This window comes from Corvus moneduloides, chromosome 20 (assembly GCF_009650955.1).
Source record: "Corvus moneduloides isolate bCorMon1 chromosome 20, bCorMon1.pri, whole genome shotgun sequence".
In the NCBI taxonomy this organism is placed as follows: Eukaryota; Metazoa; Chordata; class Aves; order Passeriformes; family Corvidae; genus Corvus; species Corvus moneduloides.
This window is the reverse complement of record NC_045495.1, coordinates 2,851,242-2,875,006: the sequence shown is the minus strand read 5'-3', so window position 1 is coordinate 2,875,006 and position 23,765 is coordinate 2,851,242. Positions and strand designations below refer to the sequence as shown.

Genomic DNA, 23,765 nt, shown 5'->3' with positions numbered 1-23,765 from the left:
ACTGGGCAATGTCACAGATTTCCCTCCCTTTTCCACTCTTGATGGACTCAGGCTCATGTTGTCTACAGGCTGTTGTGTGCTGCCTCCTTGCTCAGGGTATTATGTAACAGATTCTTTCTTATATTTAGAGCTCGTCCCTCTTCTGAAGAGATCACAGGTTTGATAATAAGCTTAGGGGAAAAGTTGGCAATCTTCTTTGTGGAGGGGGAGAGGGAAAGCAGAGCTGTTGGGTAATTCTTACATGAGCTGCACTGGATTGAGGCAGCGTTGTCACCTCTGAAATGGGTGGTTTGAAGGTGTTAATCTCATAGAAAATCAAATGCAACAAGTAAGACTTAAAGACAAGACTGATTATGCTGCATAAACAAAGTCCCAAATTTTGGTGAATAGGCAGGATTTGTGTGGGAGAATTTGTGTAGTGTTGGAAGTCCATGGTAAAGAACCAACATCCATAATCTGGTGAGATTTGTAATGTCACAGCTATAAAAGGTGACAGATCTTTTTTTTTCAGTTGACCTTATAACAGTGATTGGAAAATGTGCAGAGATTTGTTTTTAAATGGGGCTGGGAATAATTTTAAGACATGTCTCCCAAATTTTAAATAATCCCCTGTACCTTCCAGGACAGGAGAGAGGCCACAGCACTGCAGGGTTGATCTCCAGTTTGTTGGGAATCAATTCCTAGAGCCTTTGTGAGCAAAAAGAGCTAAATTTAGCTGTGTACTGCAGGCAGGCTCTGTGTTCCACGGGCTCAGGACCTGCCTGGCCCCATGGAAAACCACATTTCTCAGCTTTGGACCTCACAGAATCTTCCCCACCTTGGTAACCTCAGAGTGTGGATCCTCAATAAACCTCGGAACTGGGAGAGGAGGGAGGCTGAGCCAAGGAAGGGGGAGCAGGGAAGCACAGAGATCCTGTCACTTGAGCCTGCCCCTCCCTGGGATGCTGTGCCTCATTCCTACAGTCTGACATGTCATGGAGCCACTTCCAGAGGCCTTAATAACCTGACATCGCCTCCAAGTGTTATTCCTCCTCCATTTCATCAGTATTTGGTAGGAGAAAGTCTGGTTGGATTTTTACCTCTCCAGATTTTCTTTTCTTTTGTTATTTTTTAATTCTTTTTACTCCTTAGAGATGCTACAATTTGCAGCATTTCCTGCTGTAAATAGATCCATATAGAAAGTGGAAGGTGAGCTATAAAAGGAAAACTGTGTGGTTGAAGCTTATGTTGCTACAACTACTCCCCCAGTTCTTCTCCCTGCAGCATCTGAGTGTAAATCTCTCCTTGGCGTTTGTGGGCACAATTGTCCTTGTGAATCTGTTGTACAGTGAATTTCCCGCTGGTGCAGTCCCCTGTGATGTCAGCACAAGGTGGAAAAGTCAGATATTCCCACAAATTTCCACCCAGGCACTGCCCAGCAGAGGCACATTATCCCAGCAGCCCATCGGGACAGATACTGGAATGCATCTTTTAAGCTACAAAGAACATTAAACTCAACATCTGTGTGTAACATAATTTGTCAAGTTAATGTCAAGATAATTTCTGTCCCTGTAGTTTTCTGTGTGTTCAATGTTTCATGATGTGGCCTCTTAAAAAGGAGTGACAGGGGCTGGGATTGCCATGCTCCAGCCTGGAATGGGATGTTGGATTTGCCGTTGTAAAATGTAGGTGATACTTTTCCAGCTGAATGGAAGGGGGATTATAGGCAAAGGGAGAAGAGAAACATTTAAATTCGACACTATTTTAAATAATTTACTGGAAGATTTAGATCCATGCTAAATGATATGTAAATAAGTAAGTTCTGCTTATTTATAATAATTTAGGATTAATCCTAAGTAGCCATTTAACCTGTCCAATGAAATCGAGCTTTCTGCCAGTGCTGTATTTGGGAGAGTCTCTCACCTGCTGTTCATGACTGTGATTATTGAAGATGGATGGCTGGACGTTTGGCTGCTGCCTCTTTAGGAAATCTTTTAAACCAGGATTGGTAACAGGCTATTTTACAGCCTGGTGAAAAACATCTAAAGGCTGCCATTGTGTCGTTCAGGCCAGAACAACCCAAAGCCCTAACGTATTTTATCTGCTGTTCTCTTCCTCAACACTATAAATAATTCAGATCTGTTGGCTTAACTACTACTGGCAACTGTTATTTATTAAGAATGACTGAAATAACTATGTGGCTCAGTAGAACAGAATGCATTAGGGACTGTAATGTGAAACAGAATAGCTAAAACATTTTGATTATCCTTTAAAGAAAAAGCCTAAACCCCTAAACCTGCCATTATCCTTTGCAATTCTGCAAAGGACAAGTGACAGTGGGAATTAGGATGGGATCTTTCTGAGTGACTAAAGGGTTTTTCCTTTAAAGGAGCACTCACCCCAATCATAGAGCCTCTTTTATCCCTCTAGCGTCTTGTTCCGTGGGCATCAATGTCAGTAATTGTGAATTTGAGGTTCCAGTAAAGTCTTTAATGTGCCCCACTGTGTAATCTTTGAATCTGCTTGTAGTTACATATCTGCCTGCAAAATTATTTTTAGAGGTACTGCATTGTTTATTCATGTTTGCTTTAATTTCTTTCTCTTGCATGTTGTGCACAAGAGCAGCAGGATTTTCTGGGAATCAGTGCACGGGAATTGCTGTTCTCTTGCTCCATCCCCACTTTAGGTTTAATTAATAATATCTGGCACTTCATCATTGGCTTTGAAATTGCTTTCCAGAGGTCAATAGCATTGTCCCTATTTTGCAGACACAAAATTCCGTGCTGGGAAGGGCTGACATCAGGCAGGCCATTGGTACAGCACAAACACAGCGTGTTCCCGCACGGAATTACATCCCGAGATGTATCACTGCAGAACACCAGAATGCTTTTGCAAGTCCACTGATTATAAATGGAGCATTTGGAATAAATTTTTTACCACCAAAAAGAGTTGACATCCAGGACTTGGATGAGTAATTATCTAATCTTACATCTGGCATAAACACCCAAGCCATTTGTGTGATGAAGTGCATTGCACAGCAGTGAGAAGGCAGCGAGGGAACATTCGCTGCTGACTCAGTGGCCATAAATCTTCCGGGGTGTGTTTTGCCTTATATTTGATATTTGTTCAGTGGGTTGAAAGAAGTTAAGTGATCAAATGTCATTTGGAAATCCTGGCCTGTAGCTCTTATTTTTTCTCAGTTACATGAAGACAAATGTTACAACAGGAGCACAGAGCTTTGGGGCCTGGCTCTGTGGGGTGTTACTGAGAGCTGGGTGTTTGAACAGGCACCATCTTCACCCTTTTTTAAAAAGTCATTTTACGTTTGTTTGCCTTAATGATGATCTGCAGGAGAGAGCAGGGGATGTGTTGCTGTGGAGCGTTTTATTTCATTTATTTGAAATTAAGTCATTAGCTATAACAGCAAAATGCATTTTTCTTTTTGACAGAGGACTTGGGTGTGTTAATCTGATCTCTAATAAAACAGAGGCTCTGCATTGGGGGATTCTTATTTAACTTGTATTTCTGGACATATCAGATCTGTATGGAATATTCCTTCCTCTTAAGGGAAGTATCAGTGAAAGTTTATTTATAACAGAGAGAAAAAATCAGGGCATGAATCAGTGGTAAGTAAATGATGTGCCTGAACTCTTCTGCAAGTTTGCTGCAACATGAACTTTTCTAGAGACTGTGTCATTAATATTTTATAGCAAGGAGAGAAATCATCAAAAACTCCAGCTAGGACATAAAATATCTGAAATAATAAGAATGTATATAAGTACCTTCAGAGTGAGCTTGGATACTCTCATTGATTTTAGACAGCATCTCATTCTGGCTTGACAAAACGCAGAATTCATAAATTAAATCTGATGTATACAGTGTACGCTTTTATGCTGATGTTGGCACACTTTCAGATGTAAAATTAAATTACTTTTTCCAATAAGGCAGCATAGATTGAAGCATGGAATCCTTTCTTTGCTAATGGAACCAGGAGAAAGATATTGAATTATGCTGACTTTCAAACTGACTGAGCACCAAAGAGAGAAAAATCAATGACATTTTTAATGTCCTGTGGAGCTTTTAAACAGGCCTTGGTCTGGCAGGGAAACTCAGTGTGAGGTAACTGCTGTTGACATTGGGTTTCCAGTGAAGAAATTTACTTCTCCAGGGAAGCAGCACCTGGCACTGATGTGGCTTTGTCCCCATTCCATTCCCAGCAGTGCCAAGTGGGCACTGAGTGGGTTTTGGAGCACTCTGGACACGCTCACACCCTGAGCAGAGAATGTGCTGTGTAAACATGCAGGATAATCCTTGTGAAACAACAACAAAATCCAAAAGGATCTTTCCTCTCAGTATAAATCCCTGAAAGTCACATGAGTGGGTAATACCAATAAATTACCTTTCTTTTGATGAATTAATGATAGGGTAAACACAGATTTATTTTCACTATGTTGTTTGCATTTGCAAAGCTGAATACTAAGGATCTAAGCTGCACAATCAATGCCCATCAAATAAGTGGCTTGCTGGGGTTTTTTATATTTTATAATAATATTTTTATAATTTTGTAAAGGGCATTTCATAGCAGCAATTAAAATTTTATTAGAAAACTATCCTGATCCCTCAGAATCTTGCTCCTCAGAAAATATTCTGATTTAGATGGGGGAGAGTCTATATTGGTACATCCTCAACATCTTGGTGTTATACCAAAGGTTCATGGATTGTGGTCCATTTTTCTCTGCATTTCTTCAAAGCCCAGGTTTCCCTTTCTTTTAATAACAGATGGATACAATCTGGCTGTGAAGTGCTGGGATATGATTTTCAACAGCAAACTTTGTATCTTCAGCTCTTTGCTGTAATGAAGAAAACCATCCCACAGTCACTTCTGGGAATTCAATTTCTTGCAGTTACTTGGCTTCCAGCTCCTTCGAGCAGATCCATGCTCGGTTTTTAGGGGTTGTTGGTGCTACAGGAGGTGATTTCTGTCATTTTTAAAGCAGCCATGCCATCAGCCCCAGAGACTGGAATATGAGTAACCTCAGAACTGCCATGCTGTGAGGATGAGTGAAAGAATAGAATTTGGTTTCAAAGATAATACCCAGGCAATTTATCCAGCCAGGAGCTTGGGAGAGGCTGGTTTGTGTGGTTTGGATTCTTCACAGTTCACCCCTGCAGGGTCAATGGTGTTTTATTGACAGTCATTAAATCACAAATGCTTATGAGTGGTTTGTGGGCAGCAAGCATTTATATTTTAGATACATGCTGCCCTTCATGACATTGTACCTCATCAAAGAGACAAAGGTGACCTTTTTATTTTGTCTTGCTCGCATTTTGGTGGTTTTATGTACTGTCGTGTGCACTTCACCCTCTGGAGAAGGGAATGCTACACAGCAGAAAGTGCATTAGAGGTCTGAGCCTAATTCACGTGTTGAGAACAGTGTGGTAAAAGCCAAGAGTTTCCCCTGGTGAAGCATCTTAATCCAGCTGTGGCAGAGGTTTTCTGATGAGCAGTGCACCTCTGGTTTGGTTATTTTTTAACATCCAGTTTAGATAGACTTAACTACAGGAACATATCTGTATAAAATTGGTCTAGAAAATGTCAGTGAGCAGAATGCAGAAGGTTAAATATTTGGTAAATGCAGTGTCTGCACAGACATGGGCATGATAAATGTATCTCAAACAGTGTCTTTTTGCAATGCTTGTGTATTATATTTCTGTTGCTTACAACTGTCAGCACAAGGACAGGATCGCTGGGGATGTGAGCAGGCAGCTGTCTCTGGGAAGCCTATAGATAGCAGCTTCCTTGGGTAGCACGTTTGCAGCTCCTTCAAACAGATTTATCAAGCATCTTTACTGTCTCACCACTGCCAGCTCAAATGACTTCTCAAGGAGCTTTGGTTATGCAAGCTTTTAAAAGGTGCATTGTTTTTTCTATTTGTTTCTTTTTGTGTTTGTGTGTGTGTGTGCCAGGTTTTTTTTAGTAACTCACTGCAGCAGATAAAATCTAGTGCAGGGTTTCGCCATGTGTTAGGGGAAAAAAAATAATACTCCATTTGTCCACCGTGACCAGGCTTTAAATAAGCATCAAAACTTCCAGCAGCTGTGCAGAGCAGCAGAACAGCACAGGTCAGAGAGTTGCTCTGGGAGTGAGGAGAGGAGAACCTGCAGAGATGGGAGCTGGAAATAGCATCCGCTTGGCAGAACCAGAGGATGCATCCATAATCATTTTGGGGTCTTGGAATGCTTCACAGAATATTCCCCTCTGAGTCCTGGGTGACCTGGAGGAGTTTGGAGACAAACAGGAGCCCCTCAGCTGCCTCCAAGTCCCTCTGGATGGCCATGGAAACAGGAGGTGGAGGAAGGGAGGGCTGGGGAAACAGCCAAAGGAGCTTCCCAAAGAATTTCTCTGCTCGTTACTGCTGCACTTCACAGCATGGGAACTTTCAGTAATAAAGATTTCAAAGGCTTCTTCAAAGAGCTTCCAGGCCATATCCAAAGCTCCATCTGGAAGAAGTCTCATGAGACTTTGGAATGTTTTGTAAATACAGGCAGGGGACAAACTAGGTTTTTCTTAACCTGAATCTAACAAAAGTTGCTTTCTAACAAGAGCTTGCAACAGGCCACGTGAGCGGGAGTGTTTCCCAAACTGCATCCCTGGTGGAAGGTCTTTTGGAAAGGGTGCCGTCAGCTTGTCATCCCTACAAAGTCTTTTACTAACACAGTAAATTATAGGCCTTTGGGGAATGTGCTGTACTTGGTTCTTTTCAGGTCATGTTCTTGGTCTTGGATTGCTGTGTGAAACCAAATATGCTGCTTTATCCTGTTTGCCTGTGGATTTGTTTTGTGTTCAGCAGATTGAATAGCATTTCTATTTCAATCATTCCTCATTCTAACTAAAACAATTGCTGTTCTGTGGTGTCAGGGGATTCCTGAGGTAACAGGAACACTGTACCTTTTGTGATTTACTGCCCATTTTGCCCCTTGAAAGCCCCAGTTCGTTTCGGTCCATTTTCCCTGCTTTGTTTGGGTTAGTGATGCCTCATCAGCTACTCCAGACCATGACAGCCTTTGGGATTTTCAGCACTGGTGGCCCTCATTGTGGATTTTAGGTAGGGGCTGCAACATCATTTTCCCATCAGCAGTGCTAATGCTCCAGAACTACAAGTTTTAAGAACTTGAGGTCTCTCTTTGCTGGTTTTCCCCTTTCCTGCAGCTGTTGATGACACTGTGAGTTATCCAGAGCTGTTGTTTGTCTGTGTGTTCCACTTAGCTCTTCTGGCAGTGTATGAGAAAAGAGTGAGAAAAAGCTAGGAAGGCTATCAAAAGTATGAAAGTATAAATCTTCTATAGATTGAAAATATCTCCCACTCTTGTCTTTGTGTTTTTCCCTTCAGTTGTGCTCTTATCAAGAAATTCCAGAATACATCACAAACACAGATTTAGGCCTTCTACAGCCTTCCTCCTCCTTCTCCTCTCGCCGAGGGAATGACATTCTCATCCCTTGTTTGCAGATGAGGAATGAAGGTCTGAGTGGTGAAGTGACTCGTCCAAGGTCAGCTGCTGAGTTAGTGGCACAGCTATGAATAGACAAAGGCATTTAGCTCTCAGCTCTCTGCTAAACAAGACAGAGCCCTCCCAGTTTCAAACTTCATGACTATTAACATTTGAGCATCTAGAATGTGGCAGAAGAATTTATTTTCAGTAGCCAGCAGGTAATCCCAGGGTGGAAGCTCCTCCCTGTCCCCATGGATCCTGGTGATACTTTCTGGGTTTTGTGAGGAGAGGGGAGAACTGCCCTCCTTGGATTGCTGTTTTGTGGGATGCTGTAGCTGCTCACCTGAGTGCTCACTTTGGTGATGGAAACAGAGATCCAGAGCTGTCTCTTCATTTGTCTTGGTGTAGCAGTAATGAAGTGTCCTTAGAGTAGTTTGCCTTCAACAGCTATTTTAAACCTCCAGTGCAATCTGCTGTTCCTTGAAGGGAAAAAGTAATTCGACTAAAAGTGCTCTGAGGAGCCAAGTGAGAGAAGTAAATGTTGAGTGGTGCTAATCAGGAAGAGGAAGTCATCTGTCTGCGTGTGGTCACTTCCCTGCTCACATGGCACAGCCCTGGAACAGCTGCATAAGAAGCTTTGTGATCAACAAATGTCAAGGGCAATTAATTCTTTGGCCAGCAGCTGCTATTATTAGGACAGAGAGTGGCCAGACATAGAAGGAAAGCCTTCAGCTGATTTATTTTCTCTGCCTTTCCCCTCGAAATTGATCAGTTGCTCAAACCCCCGTGGTGAACTCCCATGCAATAAGAATTTAAAATTTGCCATCTCTTTTTTTTTCAGTAGGAGAGTTTGTATTAGATTCAGAGCACAGAGGAATAGCTCAGGGAAGGCGTTTGGAAAGTCCTCCCCACTTTAATGCTATCAGGATGGAGAGGAGTTGTGTGTTAAGCTGGTAACATAATAATATGTGGGCTGAGTTAAACCCACCTCAGACTGGTTTTCTCAAACTTAATTAATGGAAGCAGAGCACTTTTAGGCTTGATTTAATACCTTCCTAGAGTTATTTCAGGATTGCTGCAATGCAACTGTGGGTGGTCTAAACACACCTACGCTGCCAGAGAATCAGGAAGGATGTACTTAAAATCCTCTAATTTATCTAATAACATCTTTAGCGGCTTTTTGTGTAGGTTTAGCATTGTAATGGAAATGCACTCTTTGGCTGGATAAAGAGCTGCTGTGTGGAACTGCTGGCTCTGGCTGTGAGGACACGTGAATAGCACATGGAGCTGGTGGGGAAAATACTCTGACCGGCTACACCCCCTGTAAATGCACCTTTCAGTTGTGTCATCGGTCACTGCAGTTAAAATAGTATCTCAAATTTCAGATACAAGTGTTCATGGCTCTGGGTATCGAAAGACATTGCTGTCCCCCCTCCCAGGCAGAGTTCCTCGTGTTAGGGATATTTTTTTTCTCTGCTGTTCAGATGCTGAGTCTCTATTTTAGGCGCTGTTGTTGCCCCAGTTCTTAACCAGGCTCCCTCTTTGCCCAGTGGATGTTCCTGAGGGGTTGTTTGTAAGTGACACAAAACAAGTTTGGTTTTTCTAAAGAGTTTCAGCACTGAGCTGCTCAGGGGAAGCCTTGGACTGGAAACAAGCTCAGATTCCTGCGGGTGCCCTGCTGGTAACTGCTGGCATAATTATTCTATCCCGAACATTGCAATTTCTGCCTTTTTGGAGGGAATCTCCTGTAACATGAGCAGAACCAGCATCACTGCGTGAAAAACCTGCTCTTTTTGAGCTAAATAAAGACAGAAAAGACAAGACAGAAAATCAGCTCCTCCACGTGCCAGAAGCAAGGGATGTCCCGGTGTGTTTTCCTGTGGCTCATCGCTCCTATACCGGGAATTGCCGGATGTAAGCTGGATCAGAGTTGAGCTCTGCTGGGACGAGTCGGCCCTAAGGCAGCTGATTTCCGCCAGCAGCGGAGCTTCCTGAGCGCTGCTGAGGCTGGAGCGGAATGCCCGGCTGCGACTTCCAGGGAAAACCTTAGGATGGGGCCACAACGAGGTGTGAGTGGCTCTCTGTGTGACTTCAAGGGCCAGAGCTTGTCTCATGACAATGTTGGACAAAGCTATTTATTGCTAATCTTATCCTTCAATCATTTATCGTTATGTTAAACAGAAGGAATAGGTTAAGGAATGTTTGTGTTCATTGCCTGTTCCCTGGATTTCTGACATGGAATTCTGTGGTTGATGGACAGTTTCTGGGCTGAAATCAGCTCTGTGCCTCTCTGTGACCCTGTGACAGTAGAATGTCTTGGGAAAGACATTGTTACCCCAATAATATCTGTGGAAACTGGAGGTTTCACACTGTGTCAGCAGGAGACACCTGGAGAAATTCAGGCTGACCAATGGGAAATGCAAAGTCATACATAAATTAAGAGGTATTAAATTCCTCTTGAATGAGAGAATGTATATTAAAGTGGCCTTGGCTTGCTATAGATTAATTAACCTTGGGGGATACCAGGTGTAATTAAGCTAGAGTGAGTTAAAGCCACTTTGCTCTGGATAGAAATCATTCCTGAGGAAGCTTTTTAACCTTATGCACATCAGCTCCCTATGGGTTAAACTTAACTTTCAGTGCCCCTTGGAGAGGCTTTGGACACTTTGAAATCTGACGAATTCTGGAATCCTGACTCCAATTCTTAGGAGAAACTGGACTTGAGTTAAAAGTGTATCATACATATGTAAAAAATGTACAGTCATGTGACAGACTCTGGAGGGCTCAATCTAGATTTGAAAAGAATTTAAATAGAGGTTATGAATTGAAACATTAAAACTTAAGAAACAGGGAACACAGGAGTGAAAGAGGGCAACTGAAATCCATCAGAGAGTTTGAGGTCTTGCTGCGGGGTTGTGGTGCTGTCTGGCGAAGAAGAACCTTGGTGAAAAATACCTTTATGTTACCTTACTGAATCACACTAAAACATCTTTTTGTGGATTTCTCTTTTTCTTTTCCAGTAATTGCCCTTCATTCCTGGCCTCTGCTTTAGCCAGAGCAACTTCAGATGAAGTCCTGCAGAGCGACCTCTCGGCGCATTTCCTGCCCAAGCACGTGGACAACGCCGACGGCATCATCCGTAAGTGCCACCTAAAGGAACCTGGACAGGATTTCTGGTACAGGAACATCCCTTGTCGATGTAAAAAGGTTAATGGAAAGCTCTCCACCACTCCTGATAGAGCTGGAGGTCTAATTTCTCAGTCAAAGCTTTCTCAGCTTTGGAATCACTCTTTTTAAGTGCAGCTTCATGGCTGTATCTGATGGTCCTGAATCTCTCTCTCAGCACTTTATACAATGTTCTGCTGGCAAGTGCCAGTTGTCCTCCCTCATCCTTGGAGCAAAGTCAAATATATGTGGGAAGAGATAATTTAATTCTAAATTATTTCAGTCAGTGTGGTTTTTACTATGGCTTGTAAGTTTTTTATATGGTTTTAGCAAAAGGTAGTATAAAGAGATTTCATTATTAAAAGGAAGAAAATTCCTTTTCCTCATTTATCTGTGTTGGCTGACAAGATTTTTGCAGCATCTAGCTCAAGGTCATGCACCGTAAATCATTTCAGGACTCTGCTGGCCTAACTAACCTTGAAAATTGGCTGGGTTGTTCATTACAACAAAGACCAAGGTATTGACAGAAATTCTGTCATTTGATCTTGAAAATACAGTCCCCAAACCACTTTGTCCATTCCTTCCTTTTTTGATTAAAAAACTCCCTGTAAATTATTCTGGGGATAAGGAGGATCTATAAATCTGGCTCTTCAAAAAGGAAGATGCTGCTGTGTTCCCCAGAGGCCCTTGGAAACCTGAGAAACAGAAAAACATGCTCTGAGTTCCCTTTCTGTAGGTATTGCTGCCTCCTCCTGCTGAGCAGGTAAATGGAATAGATTTGTCATTGTTCTGGCTGAGCAGCCTTCATTAATTTCAAAATTGAGATCTCTGAAACTTGCATAAATATTTGACAGTCTCCAAGGAAATGTTGACTAAGCCTCCACACAGAATATCTACAGAATTCAACAAAAAAAAGGGAAAAAAGAAAGGAAAAAACCCTCACACCTACAGAATTGCCATTTAAATATATCTAAGTCTGTAAGACACAGATGCAAACATAGATTAAGATGGGACCAGGCTGGAGCAGGCACTAAGCACAGAGCTCCAGATGCAGTTTGTTGAGGTGAATTGTCATAATGAGGGTACTTGGAAATAAAATATCCCTTTGCTGATGCAATGTGAAGTGTTAAATTGTGAGGCTTTAAGGGGAGAGGAAGAGAGAGAACATCTTCTGGCCTGTAGTAAAGCAACAGTTTCATAAAAACCCTGCCATTTCAAATAATCTAAGCGATAATTTTCCAAAACAGAACATCAGCTCAAGTGTCATAGAAATGACAGAATGGTTTGGGACATTAAAGATCAAGTCCCACCCCCTGCCATGGGCAGGGACACCTTCCACTATCCCACATTGCTCCAAGCCCCGTCCAACCTGGCCTTGGACACTGCCAGGGATGGGGCAGCCACAGCTGCTCTGGGCACCCTGTGCTCCATCAGTGCTTCATCAGCCACGGGTGCAAGGTTTGGCCTAGAAAACCCAAACAAAACCGGGGGGAGCAGCAGCTCCATCCTAGGGAACCTTCCCAGGGGAGTCCCTTGAGAAACCTGGGCTGGTGCTGAGAGGAGGTCTGCCCTCAGTGGTAGCATACAGGGAGACTTTCATGCTTTGGAAGAAAGCAGAGGGAAGTGTGGCAGGTGGTGAAAATGGGATTTCTACATCTTGAAGTTTGATGCTCAGAGTTCGCTGTGCCCTGATGCTGTTCGAGCTGCTGCAGAATGTGAAACCAAGCTGAATTTAGCTGGCTGGCTTTAATATCCAGTTCTGTGTCAGGTTTTTTTATGAACCCAGAAAGATTTTTACTCTGTGTAATACAAGGAGACATTTACCTGATTTGCCTCAAGTTTGAATTTGCTAGAAGATAAAAAAAAAAGCTATTTCAAATTTCCTTAGTGGCACATTTCACTCTGAGAATTGCAACGTGACAAATCATGTCCTGTACTTAGGAGAGTTCTTGGTGTGCTGGTGGAAAGGAAATGAGAAGCTCCATGACAGAAGAATGCAAATCTTAGAAGAAGGAGAACTGGCTGGAGTCCACAAATATAGGATTGCAAGAATAGGGGTCTGTTATATCTGGGGTGACCATGTGTCTTTGAATATCTGAGTCACAGGCCATGACTCTTCTCTTCCAGCTGCACTGGAGAGGAGCAAGAGATTTTCCATGAGAACTGAATGATATTGGATTTCTTTTTGGAAAGGTCAGGTTAAGGACATTTAGGTTTGGGGTTTTTTTGTGGAGGAAGAGAATCACATGGAAGTTTGCCATTGTTAAGGAGCCACCAAAGAGGATAGATAGCAGGACCGTGTGACCTAGTGGTGGTATCAAATATCCAGGAGATGTCACAAAGCAAATCATAATGTCCCATTACCCAGTTGTTCCAGGTTCTAGGAGATGGATCCTAGAGATCTCCAAAGAGATCTAGAGTTCCTGGATTAAGGAAAACCTTGGCTGTTGGTTCTGACCCTTGTCGTCACACTGTCCATGTTTTCAACACAGCTCACGAAATATGGCACTACAAAGCAGGATCTGATTCCCCGTATTCTTTTCATCCTGGTTCAGCCCTGCCATCTTTGGGAGCAGCAATGCCTGGGCTGGATTTGCCACTCACTGTGGTGCAGCTCAGCATTACTTCCAACCTTGGGGATTTGGGAACAGCAGGAGGGAAATGAAATTCTCCGTGACACAACCGCAGTGACAGCTGAGTCAGCTCTGGCTCAGCACGGCAACATTAACAATTGATGAGTAATTTCCAGCTGTGAGGGGGTGGTTTTTATTGTGGTATTTTATTATTCTCCTGTTTTAACCTCACGAGCAGTTACTGATGATGCTGACAGCACACAGGGTCCCCTGGGAAGGGTGTTAGGATCTCAGCAGGGCCACTGGGTTCACTGCCATCCTCCTGCAGAGGTGCCACAGCCACGTGACTCTGACATGTGCCCACTTCCCTTCACCTCTGCCCACTGGGGAGAAATCGGACAGCAAAATCTGTGGGCTTTCCTCTGGAAAATAGCACTTGGACACATCAGGCTGGATGAGTTCCCTCTTTAAATACATTACCCAAAGAGATTTCTGGTGGCACCAGGGAGAGCAGTACAGGGGGGGTGAGGAACCCCCACACTGTGGCAGTGGTGGGATGAGCCAGCGGTTTGATTTCCACCCCTTGGTTTTAAAGCTGTGTGATCAAGGAGCCAAGACTCCTTTCGGTTATTTATCCAGTGTATTTCCAGCTTAATGCCTCTTGATTGAACCAGCTCATAATCAACAGAGCTGGGACAGTATCTTGTTCCTAAGGGTCTTGGCCCCTTGGTCACTGCAGACCTAGGACAGAAATTAGTAAACGCTGCTTTTAGGCTCTTCACAGAATTCCTGTGAACGGAGAGATGCTGTAACTCTCCCCTCTCCTCCCTGCATGTGAGCCCCTCCTCCTCCAGCAGTGATTGGCACCCCTGGATTGCTGCTGTTTAGCTTTGAAGATCCCTGGCTTTGGTGAGCGATCATGAACAAAGAGATTTGGATGTGTTCAGCTCTGATGCTGACTTCCTGTTTTCCTCTCCTGGATTTCAGAACAAATGTCAAGTGCCTGAGTTTTCATGTTTTAAAATGACAATTTCTCAGGAGTGACAGTTCAGCATTTTCTTAAATGTGAGGCCTTTATGGTTTTCTCATTTGCTCTTGCAGATTTCTCTGACACACCGTTGTCAGGAATATGGGAATAATATGAAATCTGGAAATAGCTAAGAAGGCACCTGTGCACTGCTGAAAGTGCACAAAACATCTTAAAATGACTCTACTAATTCCTGCAGATTTTTTCCACTGTCTTGCCTCAGCTCTGCAGTGCAATGGTGTTTAGAATAGAGAATTTGGTCCAAACCCAGTGTGTCATTGTTATGGAGGGGGGGTTTTGTAGGTGGCACCCTGTGCCATGACAAAGTCCCTGTCAGGGCCACGTGAGGGATCCAATGCTTTTCGTGCCTTTCATTTTCTGTGCTGCTGCAAATGAGTTCCCCAAAGGCATGGGGAAATGTTTAAGTTAAAAAGACAAACAAACAATGAGCTGCTTACTGATGAATGCTGATTATGGTGAGTTTGGCTTCCTCTTTTCATGCATCAGAGCCCAGAATTTCCCTGCTGACATCAACTGCTTGGCTAAAACGGTTTTGTTTCATCTTTATAATGTATGCAAGGGAGAAAACTCTGACTTTATAACATTCTCAAGGCTTTGTGGTTTGTGCCTTCCCTAGAGATCGAGACAGTGAAGTTGGCCCGTTTAGTTTACAGCAAACTGCACGAGATCTGCAGCAACTGGGTGAAAGATTTCCCTCTGCAGCCCAAGCCCCACCGCTACTACGAGACCTCCATCCATGCCATCAAGAACATGCGCAGGAAGATGGAGGACAAGCACGTCTGCATCCCTGACTTCAACATGCTCTTCAACCTTGAGGTAAGCACAGAGCACGTGGGAGACACAGATTCTATGAGCAGTGGTTTCCATTCTGGGAAACCAGGCAGTTTTCCACTGAAAGGAAGTGAAAGGTGATGGACCTGAGGAGGGTTGGCAGTTGGTGTTGACCAGGTCACCTCACAGTTCATCTCTGAAGCCACTTGGCAGCTGGGGGTGGGTCTGCTCTGCTTTTCAACCCTTCCTCCTGGCAGGAAGAAGCCAAAAGCAAAAATAAGGAAAGAAAGTAAAAAAACCCCAAACCAAACCCAAAACTTACAGGACTGTGGGGTGCAGCTCACACAGAGTTCTAGCAATGTGAGTAGTTTGGTGGAACTGGGGCCTGTCTTTCCTTCCATTACTCTCTTGATGTGGTCATTGGTCAGACACTCATTCTTGCTCTCCCTTGAGATATAAAACTGGACACTGAGGAATGGGAAATATAAGGAAGTGGCAAGAATTTTACCTTAAGGATTAAATTGCTGCATAATTGCTTCTTTATTACACCCTGTCACTTTAATAACCATCTTCTGCCCCATCCACATTCTTACCTTTAAATGATATTAATGCAAACAGAGGCAGATGTTTCCTTTGCCTGTCAGTTGTCAGCTTTCTTATTCCAATTTGTGTTGGAGCCCATTACCTAAAAATTACAATGTGCAAATATTCCAGTCACTGAGCGGGCTGTCAAGGTTGAATTGGCTCTGTCAGTGGGTTGGTGTTGTGTGTGTGAATAGGCACAGGAGTTTCTGTCTCCTGGTACTGCGTTGTTTCTCTGAGCAGAGATGGGGAAGCTGAGAAAACTGCCTTGAGGATGAGTGATTTTGCTGTATTTGATTTGTGAATGTAATCACAATTTTCTGATGAGAGAGCACATGCAGTTTTTTTAAAACACAGGCATCTAAGATGATATGTTTTAGATTTAAGAAAAAAGAAGAGTGAAAGCAGAGGCTGGCTGGCTTCACATTTTAACTGTACTGGCATTTCATCCCCGGTGGATTCCAATCATGATGTAGACTTCATGCAAACCGTATTGGATGTTATTCTCTCTGTGTGGTTTTCGCAGTCACAAAATCTCCTGCACAATTTGATGAGAATGGCACTTCCTATTTGAGTTGTGTGACTGAGCTGTAACAAATGGGACCTAAGGAGGACTGAGAGCACTGCACAGGGGATTCTGGCAGGGCATCTCTTGCACTTTGCAGGTAGAATTCAACAACAAGGTGGAAATTTCCCATTGATGCAAGTGCAGGTGGTCAGGGTACTTTGCTTTTCCAGTGGAGACGCTGTCTCTAATTGCAATTTAATGAGGACACCACAAATCCCAAGTTCAAAGGTTTAAGACAATCCAGTGAGCTGCTTGCATTGCTTTCCCCTGAGTTTTTTCCTCCCTGTGTTTCCACTGGCAGGACCAAGAAGAACAAGCTTATTTTGCGGTGTTTGATGGTCATGGAGGAGTGGATGCTGCCATCTATGCCTCCATCCACCTGCACGTGAACATGGTCCACCAGGAGATGTTCCAGCATGACCCAGCCGAGGCTCTGTGCCGAGCCTTCCGCGTGACTGACGAGCGCTTTGTGCAGAAGGCAGCCAGGGAGGTGAGGGGCTCCCAAAGCATTAACCTCTACATTCTGCCTGTGTCAGAGGGGGGCTCCAAGCACAGCCCAGGGTCAGCACAGAGCTGTCCATGCACTGGTCCCCACTGGTGGCTTTCTGTCCATGGCTTCACATCCCATAAAAATGTCAGCTCCTGTTTCTCACAGCATCCAGCTCCTCTTAAGGATGCTGCTGCCATTCCCACACTCACCTGCTGACCAGGCTCAGTCCTTGGGTTCAGTAACACACAGGTGTTCCTGTCAGTGGCAGGAGGCAGCCAGAGCAGTCCCAGCAGTGCCCAGCTCCTGGCAGGTGGGTCCCATGCAGGGATGTCATGGGGAAAATTCGTGCTCAGCCAGGTTGGCTCCAAGGGGCTGTTATTGAGCAGTCGTAGCCGTAGGGAAAGCACTGCCTGTTCCTCCCTGGGAATAGGCTCTGTGCTGCAGTTTCAACGTGTTCTGTCCCTGAGTTAAGTAAGAAAATGCTTTGAAATGGAAATGTATTTTTTCCAGAGCCTGCGCTGTGGAACCACCGGGGTGGTGACTTTCATCCGAGGGAATATGCTGCATGTGGCTTGGCTTGGGGACTCCCAGGTCATGCTCGTGAGGAGAGGCCAAGCTGTGGAACTGATGAAACCTCACAAACCAGATCGAGAGGTGAGAATGGCCTCCCTAAACACCCCTGGGCAGTGACACCACAGGTACCAGCTTTGGGGGAGTGCTGCCATGCCAGGATCTCTTGGAGCAGCAGTGTGTGTTCCACTTAGCCTGCTTTGTTTGGATCTGTAAATCCAAACAATGCAAATCCTTTGTCTCATGGGGCCTGCTGTGTCTGTGAAAAACCAAGTACTTACAGGAGAGTTGAGTGTGTGATGCAGCTCTGACTGCTCTGTCCAAACCTCTCTTGTGTTGCTGTTCAGGATGAGAAGAAGCGCATCGAGGCCCTGGGTGGCTGCGTGGTCTGGTTTGGAGCCTGGAGGGTGAACGGGAGCCTCTCTGTCTCCAGAGCTATTGGTGAGTGGGCTTCCATTCCTTTTTGAGACTTTCTTTGCTTTTTAACTATAAAATTTTTATTTTCTAGTCATCAAAATTTGAAATACAGCTGAAGATAGACCTATGAGCAATAACCTCAATTTTTCCCCCTACAGTCTAAGGGAATAATTCCCACATAATTGCTTTAACTTGGGGTAAGAGTCATTGGCTCCACACTGAGTTAATAAAGGGCTGATGGAAGCTGTGGCTGCAAACCCACAGTTGTGTTTCTCTGCTGCTTTTCCACAGGGGATGCTGAGCACAAGCCATACATCTGTGGGGACGCAGACTCTGCCTCCACGGTGCTGGATGGCTCTGAAGACTACCTCATTCTGGCCTGCGACGGCTTCTATGACACAGTCAACCCCGATGAGGCAGTCAAAGTGGTGGCTGACCATCTGAAGGAGAATAATGGTGACAGCAGCATGGTAGCACATAAATTGGTGGCATCTGCTCGGGATGCCGGCTCCAGCGACAACATCACCGTCATTGTGGTGTTTCTCAGGGACATGAACGCGGCGGTCGCGGTCAGCGAGGAGTCGGACTGGACAGAGAACTCTTTCCAAGGTGGGCAAGAAGACAATGGGGAAGACAAGGAGAACCATGGAGACTGCAAACGGCCGTGGCCCCAGCACCAGTGCTCAGCACCTGCAGATTTAGGCTATGAAGGACGAGTGGATTCCTTCACCGACAGAACTAGCTTAAGCATAGGGTCCAGCGTTAACCCCTTGGATGATCAAGGCTATTTAGACCTGACAAAAACAGAAACTAGTACACCTCAGAGTGCCAAATGTCTGCCACCAGTCCAAGTGTTTAGTCCTGGCATACCAAAGAGTGCAGATTCGATCAGCAGCTCCCCGGTGAAGAGCGAGTCCCCAGAGCTCAGCGCGTCCTCGGGCTGCGGACAGAGCGATCCCAGGGAGGACGAGGCCCCTCTGAGCTCGGGTGCTGCAGGGCAGGGCATCTACAGGGTCAGGGGTTTATCCCCCGTCTTCTTTGGGCTGGAAGATGAACTGTTCAAATCCTTGGGAAAACGAGCTGCATTCCCTCACTTCCGGCTCTGCAACGGGAAGAGGCGGCGAGGAGCCAGGCTCAAACCAAAGTTTCACACACCGCTCTCAGCTCACGAGCCTTCCCAGGGAGAAGGATCCAGCCTGGCCTTCCCTGCCCGGGGCCGCAGGAGCAGGAGGGCGTTGGCCCGACCCTCCCCGTGGCGGAGGCTGCCCAGCCACGACTCTTACAGCGAGTGTTTGATGCGAAGACAAAGTCGTTGTATACCAGACCCACACCTTCATCAATGCTGTAAAATGTAACCACCCCCTCGAGTTCCCCTGTCAGACTCCCAAAGTAGACATTCCCAAAATAAAACTGGCATCATCAGAAAGCGAAAAAAAAGAGGTGGGCATTTCCGAACTGTACTCCAGTCCCCTGCCAAGCTCAACCCCTGTGTAAATAGATCTAGGAATTAACCAATGTAGTTGTTTCAATCTCTAATAAAGTTTGGTGGTGGTGCCACCCCGAGCAATGCCGCAGCCGCCCGACCACCCGCACACACGAGTGTCCAGCCACATCCAGCAGGGAGAGCCCAGCAGCCGCTGCACGTGGACAGACAACGCCAGGGCACGGCCCCTAAACACGCAGAAGGTTGCACCTGCCTGAGAAATGTCTGTGGAGCAATACTCAAAGAACGATCTGGGTTAGAACTGCCAAATTTTTTTAGAGCGGGGGGAAGTTTCCATAGAGTCGAGGTGTGGGGTTTTTTCGGTTTTTTGTTTTTCTTTTTGTGTTCTGCTTTCTGTTTATTCCAGGTGAGCGTTAAGATGAATTAGAAAATTGCATCCACTTTTGCAGGTAGATGACTAAAAGCCATACAGGGTTTACCAGGTACCTTAGGAATGGACACACTAAGCTCCTGCTGCTCTGGTCTCAGACTCCCATCGAGGTACAGACTCAAAATTTACCTTTTTTTTTTTTCTCATATAATATAAAATGCGGAGTATGAAGAAAATTTTTCTTGCAGTTTTAAAAAAAAATTATTTCCTATGGCTGGAGGTGCAGTGTAGGGAATTTCGTATCTTTCTGGTGCTTTTAGTGGCATTTTTCTCATTTCTCAGTTTAGGAAATTGTTCTCAATGAGTTGAACATGATTGTGCTTAATGCTTTGAGCCAACCTCTTCCCACCTTAACTTCATCTCAGGTCTTAAGAGAACCCAACCCGTGGAGGTGTCCAGTCCCACCCTCTGTCCCTGCACCCGTCCCAGCAGAGATCAGGAGCTGTTGGATGAGCTGTGTGGTTCTGGTGAGGATTCCCAGGTGGCAAAGGCAGCATTTCACATCCAATGGCAGCAGGAAGGATGCAGCACCACGGCTGCCATGGGGTGTGTTCGGGGTGTGCAGGGATGGATGCTGAAGCAATCCAAAGAGGATGGAAAGGCCGAGGATGCAGCAGAGCAGGGGCTGTGCTGGGCCTTCAGCGGAGAGGGTGGAATTCCCTGCCCGGGCAGGGCTCTGCTCTGGCTCCCCCGGGTCCAGGAGGGCCAGGGAGGAACTCAGCTGCCCTTCTTTGCATAAGCAGCGGCCACCAGCCCCTCCCCGCTCCCGAGGTGAGGTCACACCCTCAGGGGAGCCGCTAATTGGGACATAAATAAAGAGCCCGATTCCCATCAGCTCCACTAAGTCCAGATCCTGTTACTACCCTTTGTCACAGGGATGCATTGGGAGGAGTATGAATAAATAAGTCTTCATAGGCACTTAGTGAACAATTCATATCATTTTAGCAGTAACAATAGCAGTATTAGTGTTTAGCTAGAATTTGCAAAGTATTTTAATATTAAGTAGTCAAGAAAATTATTCAACACGACGAGATGGCGAGGCTTGAATTCTGCCAATTTCCGCTGCTTCTCTCTTTGATGCACTATTTTAAAAGCAATCTGATGAACAGCAAAAGGCTTTGTGAGCAACCAGGAGTTGGAGTGTGGCTTTAGATTCCTTTGATCTTTTTCAGACTTTGTTTTAATCTTACGGGATCATTGGCTCTTATCTGCCATCTTATTCTGCCTTAGCTGTTGTCAACGTTCTCTTTAGCTGCAGCTTCTGTTCCAAGTCAGATTTACCGAGGAAATTTGAGAAACCATGAAATGGTAAAATATGCAACCCTGGGGCATCTCTGTGGTGCCTTTGTTTTAAATTATTCACAGTAATAATGACTCATTGAAAGTCCATCTTTAGCTGACTGTCGTGTTCCGGAGAGAAAGGTGGTGTAAGTGCAATTCTTGACGTGAGTAAATTAGAATGCAAACCCGTCACGGATGATAAAACTTCTTCCCAGTCTGCAGGAGCAGTTGAAGAGCACTGGACTGCATGTGTGCTGTTTTGGGAAGGATCTAGCTTTTTTAGGTGTGGATTCATAAATGGTAATTCTGCGACTCATCCCATTTATCTTGCTAGGAGAAAAAAAAATCCACCATCGTAGTTGCAGTGTGGTCAGGTAAAACCATTGTATAGATAGAGCAAGTGTTCATTTCTTCACTAACTGCATATTTATAGAGTAGATAGGAACCATTTGTAAGGTAAGTCCTTTAAAGTTCTATAATATTAAAAGTAGTGGTTATTGGTCTGATTATGCTGCTCTTGATTCTACACACTAGACAAAAAGCAGTGCTTGTGAAATGCAGTGTTTTCTCTTAATGCCACTGGTGATAGGAAGTAGTTCCTTCAGTTCAAACTCCTGTGCCCTTATCTGCTGCTTGCTGACGTAAGCAATAATCCCTCTCTAACGGTATCTAAGTGTTCTGTATCTCGTACCTTGATCGTCTATCTGGTGACAGTGTAAAATATTAGGCTAATAGAGAAGTATCTCATTGTATTTATTAACTGTTGATACTGAGATTCAGTCTGTGACCTGTGTTTTGTATTTTTATCGTGTATCTTAGTGGTGGTGAAAATTTGTACAACGAATCTTTCCAATAAAGAGCTGAAGTATCCCTTTTCCGCGTTCACACAACCCCGCATCCCTCTCGGTCGACGCGGTGACCGTGGTTGCAGAACCAGGAGGTAGCAGTGACAACATGACTTTATTTTTGTTCTGTTTCAGTTGTGGTGGTTTTGAGGAAGGGGCTCAGGGCTGGTTTGCCTGGAGCTGCTCAAAACTCGCTCAGAAGCTCTTCACTGTGAGCACCGCGGGGCTCCCGTGCGGGAGGGGCCGCTGTGCTGTCCCAGCTCTGAGGAATGTGTGCGGTGCAGAGAGCAGAATAGCACCAGAGCAGGGAGCTCTTAACCCATTCCATTTGCACTAGAGGTGGGTGGAAACGCACGTGTGGAACTTTTCTTTACCTAGAAGTGCCATCCATTGTCCTGGCGAGTGAGAACCGTTCCGTAGCTGAGCTGTTGGGTTCGGTGGCGCCGCGGCGCCGAAGGACAATGGCCAAGCAGACTTTAACTTACACCACGTTGCTGGTGGTGCAGCATCCTAGAAACTCCGCCTGTTTTTGGAACACTGTGTGTCAGTTGTCCCATGGGCAGATGAGGCACAACGAGTTGTGTGCATAGACATGGCTGCTGTAGTTCAGGTCCACTCTCTCCTCACCAAATCCTCCCGACCCCAAGATTCTGCAGGAATAAAGCAAAATGAGAAAGATTGGTCTAAATTAGGGGCTGTTTTAGCACAATTTCGTCACTCAGCACTTAGTCACATAAACAAAGCCATCCAAGGGGATACTGCAGCTTTGTTCATGTCTGTAATTTAGGGCAATCTTTCTTTAATTCACATCCTCTTTGCGACAGGAACAAAACTTTCTACCCTTGTATCATGTGCAATAATAAGGAAGCATTAACACGACTTCTGATTCCAATGTCCGTGCCCCGCTCCAGCCCTGGCACCCCAGCCCTGGCACCCCAGCCATGGCACTGCCCTTGCCAGCGTTAAAGCTAAAGAAAAACAACCCCCACCTGTCAGGGTCTCATACAACCCTTGTCGTGTCCGGTTTTTCCTCTCCTTCCCTCTGGAAGACACCTCGGGACGAGACCAGGGGAGGTGGCTGAGCTCACCCCGAGTGCTGCTGCTCGTGGCCAGCCAGGCGCGTCTCAGCTCCTGGGTGCTCCTGCTGACCTTTCTGTAGTACCTTGTTCATGAAACGTGTTCTTTATCAAGTGAATAAATTCAAGCTGAATCATGTACCAGTGTTGGGACTTTTCCATTTGCAATCTTGTTCTACAGTTCACCCGCGAGTTTAGTTCTAACCATGTATTAGTCATCCATATTTTATTTATGAAAGCTGTTTACACAGGAAAAACTGTTGGAGTTTTACCAATATCTTAATAAAACAGTAATTTAAACCATACTCCAGATAGCCTGGTTATTTAAGAGCTAACAAAGGCAGCGAGCAGCTGTGCCTTTACTGTACTGAAAGGGGGTTTCCGTTGTGGGATATGGACGTGGAATTACTCTGTTGAGCTCTGGCTTCCATGTGGTTGCCCAGGACCCATTGTGGCCCAGCTCTGCTGTTTCACAGCCCAAAAGGGAGGGGCTGTTACAGCACAGCCCAAGGAGATCAATGTCTTCAAGCCTCTTTTCGCCCCTGTTCTTCACAAACCAACTCTAAAGAAGTTGTCCATAAGGTGAGCAAATCAACAGCTCCCCCCTTGCCCCTCCAACAGCTGGACACGGCCTCGAGTGCAGCCCCTGTGCCTCAGCAGTCATTTCCTTCAGCTTGGGCCTCTCATTGAGAGTAAAGCAGCTGCAAGTGCTGAAGAGGCAGAGCGCCATGATTAACCTAATTAAGCTGTGTGCAGTAATCACCACACAGCCCCAAACACTCACAAGGCACCTCCAGGGTGTGGGGCCTGGCCCTGGCCCCCAGCAGGCTCAGCACTGAAACAGGCTCTGCTTCCTCTGCCGCTGAGAAACATAAATCAACTTTGGGGAAAAACTCCGCATCCTTCTCAATTCCTGTTTGAATCGAGATTTAAGCATTTCCTCTGGCTTCTACAAACGGAATCCCAGAGGGGGTTTAAGTGCTTCTCACTGAATAATTAAGGAAAAAAGTGACAGGTGGATGGCAGGAAAAAGTC

At 45.2% G+C, this 23,765-nt stretch overlaps 1 protein-coding gene across 2 annotated transcripts in view; it reads left to right on the top strand.

The window, feature by feature from the left end:
* Window positions 1-23,035, top strand: part of PPM1E (protein phosphatase, Mg2+/Mn2+ dependent 1E) — a 60,731-nt gene extending 37,696 nt beyond the window's left edge. For both annotated transcript variants that reach the window (XM_032129599.1, XM_032129600.1), the window contains exons 2-7: window positions 10,491-10,609; window positions 14,873-15,072; window positions 16,479-16,667; window positions 17,178-17,321; window positions 17,585-17,678; window positions 17,946-23,035. In XM_032129599.1, coding sequence (XP_031985490.1) covers window positions 10,491-10,609; window positions 14,873-15,072; window positions 16,479-16,667; window positions 17,178-17,321; window positions 17,585-17,678; window positions 17,946-19,009 — 1,810 coding nt within the window. In that variant the 3' untranslated portion in view covers window positions 19,010-23,035. The remainder of the gene's footprint in view (window positions 1-10,490; window positions 10,610-14,872; window positions 15,073-16,478; window positions 16,668-17,177; window positions 17,322-17,584; window positions 17,679-17,945) is intronic.
* Window positions 23,036-23,765: the final 730 nt, after the last annotated feature.